This window comes from Rhinolophus hipposideros (genome assembly GCF_964194185.1).
Source record: "Rhinolophus hipposideros genome assembly, chromosome: 20".
Classification (NCBI taxonomy): Eukaryota; Metazoa; Chordata; class Mammalia; order Chiroptera; family Rhinolophidae; genus Rhinolophus; species Rhinolophus hipposideros.
Genome location: NC_138066.1, coordinates 35,752,338 through 35,755,274, shown reverse-complemented (window position 1 = coordinate 35,755,274; position 2,937 = coordinate 35,752,338). Strand labels below are relative to the sequence as shown.

Below are 2,937 nucleotides of genomic sequence, written 5' to 3'. Positions count from 1 at the left end.
CCACAACCTGCACCCAGCCCTGTGAGTGTGAAGCACCTTGCTACTAGCCAAACATGTTTCAAAGAGCTTGCCCACATTGTCCTAAGGGACTGTCATTTGGGCTGCTCAGCAAATGGTCTTTAAGTAAAAGCTCTGGCAGAAAATGTTCTGACACTATGGCTTCAGTTTTGCTGAAGTGTTCTTTCTGTTTTAAACGATGATTTCAAATGAAAAGTGGAAAAAAATGCTATCATGGACCTCCTCGCTTTAAAAGAAAACAACCACCACTGCTCCCTAAACCATGCACTGTCTCAGTATTTAATGCTATAATTACCCAACAACTGTTGACACATGCATGCATCATGAACCTGTAAATATGTCCAGCAAAATTACACTTTCTGATGACATCAACATAAAATTTCATAGCCAAAAGGAGGCCTTCCAGGGATACGTAAATATCTGAAGAAAATTGTCTAGATAATAAAATATATTAAGTTCTAGTCTTGAATCATTTTAAATTCCAAGGTTAGCAGCTACTTTTAATTTTAATTTTTTCCCTGCCTCTTTAAGTAATTCCCATACGTCCTTAAAGAGACTGAGAAACTGGCAGATCAACATACTCACAGAAGGGGCCCAAAGACTGAGCTGAGCCACGTTTTTTCATTGTCTCATTAAGGTGAAGGTTTGAATGTAAAACTGTTTTGACAATGGTAAAGCACTTCACAAGTGAAATGAATCATTTTGCCTATGTAAAGTATTATTATTATAAAGGGCTATTCTAAAAATAAATGCATACCTTTTTAATTCTAATATAGAATTTAATCCAATTCAATAAACATTTATCAAATGCCTACTATGTTCCAGGCACTGTCCTAGGTGCTTGACAGAGACAAAGAAGATTAAGACAAAATTCCCACTTTCAAGGAGTTTGCATTGGAGGGAGGAAGACAGTACAAATGATAAACTATAACACAGAGCAGAATGAAACGAGGTCTAAATGGAAAACCAGGCAGCATCCTTTGTGAGAGCAGAGAAAAGAATGAAAACATAGACAAGCACCACCTACAGTTTCCTTAGGAGATATGTGAGCTGCTGATTGAGGGATGAGTACGATTTGAGAAGTAGAGAACCGGGGAAGGACATTTTAAGAAACAATGTGTTCATGGTCACAGAGGTATAAATTACCTAGGAGACTCTAACCTTCATTTTTATTTGATGTGCTTTGTGATAAATATTAATATGTAAGCAAAAATCAAACCAACTTCAGCAACAAGTCCTTTTGCTCATAAAATATCTGAGGCTTATTTGCCAATGACATGTAGTATTTTCCACTGATATGTTTTAGCCAGCTCTCTTCTCTTTTACACGAGCCATGTTGGATTTCATTAATGTGCCCTCAGAAGCAACCCACCATGGAATCTGTATTTTGTGTTTATTCAACAACCATTTGCCATCCAACAAATTATGTAATTTATACTCTACTATCTGAATAGTTTTGTGCCTACCCTGGGAATATATGTGAAGATGTTGGAATCATAGTATTTACCCATTGGAGATGATACGGTTCAACGTCACCTGTCACCCTACATTGAGGCAAACGAAGGCCATCTGAGGTGAACAATGTTGTAGAAGACATGCCTCAAAGGAATTTACAACCTAATTGAAGACCCAAGATACGAAATGAAATAAACACACAAAGTAGGGAGTAAGTCAGTGGAAAAATGATTTCTATGAACGCTAAAGTTCTAAATCACATTGGACAGATCCCTTTCCAAAACTCGCTATGGTTCTGCGAATCTTACGATTTCTCCTTTTAGTATCCATTTCATTTTATTTCAAAGTAAGTATATTATTCATATGAAAAATAAAATGAAGGCTGAGATGATTTTATTTTAATGGTACATTTAACGAAAGACAGAAAGTGGGTGGATCTTTCCTTCCAGAGATTTATATTTTGATTCACTACAAGACTGACATCGTATTAGAAATTGTTTTTTTTTTAAGAGAGAGAGTATTGTAATATTTGGAAACTCACTATAGCTTTACTAAAAATAATGAAAAAGGGGGTTTATCTTATTCCATTCTGGCTGTCATCTTGCTCAAACGAACCTGAATTATATCATTAATAAATAAGGCAAATATGCCTGAGATGCAACATTCATCTATAAGTAGCCATGTTCTTATTGATTTTATTGAGTAGAAAACTGAGTTGCATGATCTGAAATTAGTAATTAAAAATCACATCATGGCATGCATCTTCTTTTCAACTAAGGGAGAAAAAACAAGGAGAAGAATTTTGCCTCTGAACCTATAGCTAAATTATCACTTAGACTGATTATCCATAATTCATGTAAGGTTTAACATACCAGGACCGTGTGATGAAAAAATGTGACCATCTAATGACAAAAATGACAAGTCAATGAGTCAAAAACATGATTACTTTAATAAGGGCAGGAACTCCTAATGGACAAGTAAATACCAAACTGATTAGAGAATCTTGGTGGAAAACAGTGGTACAACAAAAATAAATAGGAAGCCTTCTGGTTAGACCAGCACCCATTAGGGAGAGTATATAAGAGCCCCAAAGCAAGAGGAGATATTTGCACCTCAGAAAACTCATCTTTATTTCTGAAACCAGAAGCACACCACACTCCCACCGCCATGGCTTGCCGTGCTCCCTGCTGCTGCAGTGTCCCCACTGGTCCCGCCTCCACCATCTGCTCCTCTGACAAATGCTGCCGGTGCGGAGTCTGCCTGCCCAGCACCTGCCCACACACCACTTGGTTACTGGAGCCAACCTGCTGTGACAACTGCCCCCCACCATGCCACATTCCTCAAACCTGTGTGCCCACCTGCTTCCTGCTCAACTCCTGTCTGCCCACCCCAGGCCTGGAGACCATCAACCTCACAACTTACACTCAGCCCTGCTGTGAGCCCTGCCTCCCAAGCTGCTGCTGA

General features: G+C 38.5%; 1 protein-coding gene across 1 annotated transcript; it reads left to right on the top strand.

The window, feature by feature from the left end:
• Nucleotides 1-2,640: 2,640 nt before the first annotated feature.
• Nucleotides 2,641-2,937, top strand: LOC308489036 (keratin-associated protein 3-3; the record flags this gene model as incomplete). The annotated part of the gene is made up of 1 exon (XM_081029566.1): nucleotides 2,641-2,937. The coding sequence occupies one exon, from the start codon at nucleotides 2,641-2,643 to the stop codon at nucleotides 2,935-2,937; it is 297 nt and encodes a 98-aa protein (XP_080885692.1).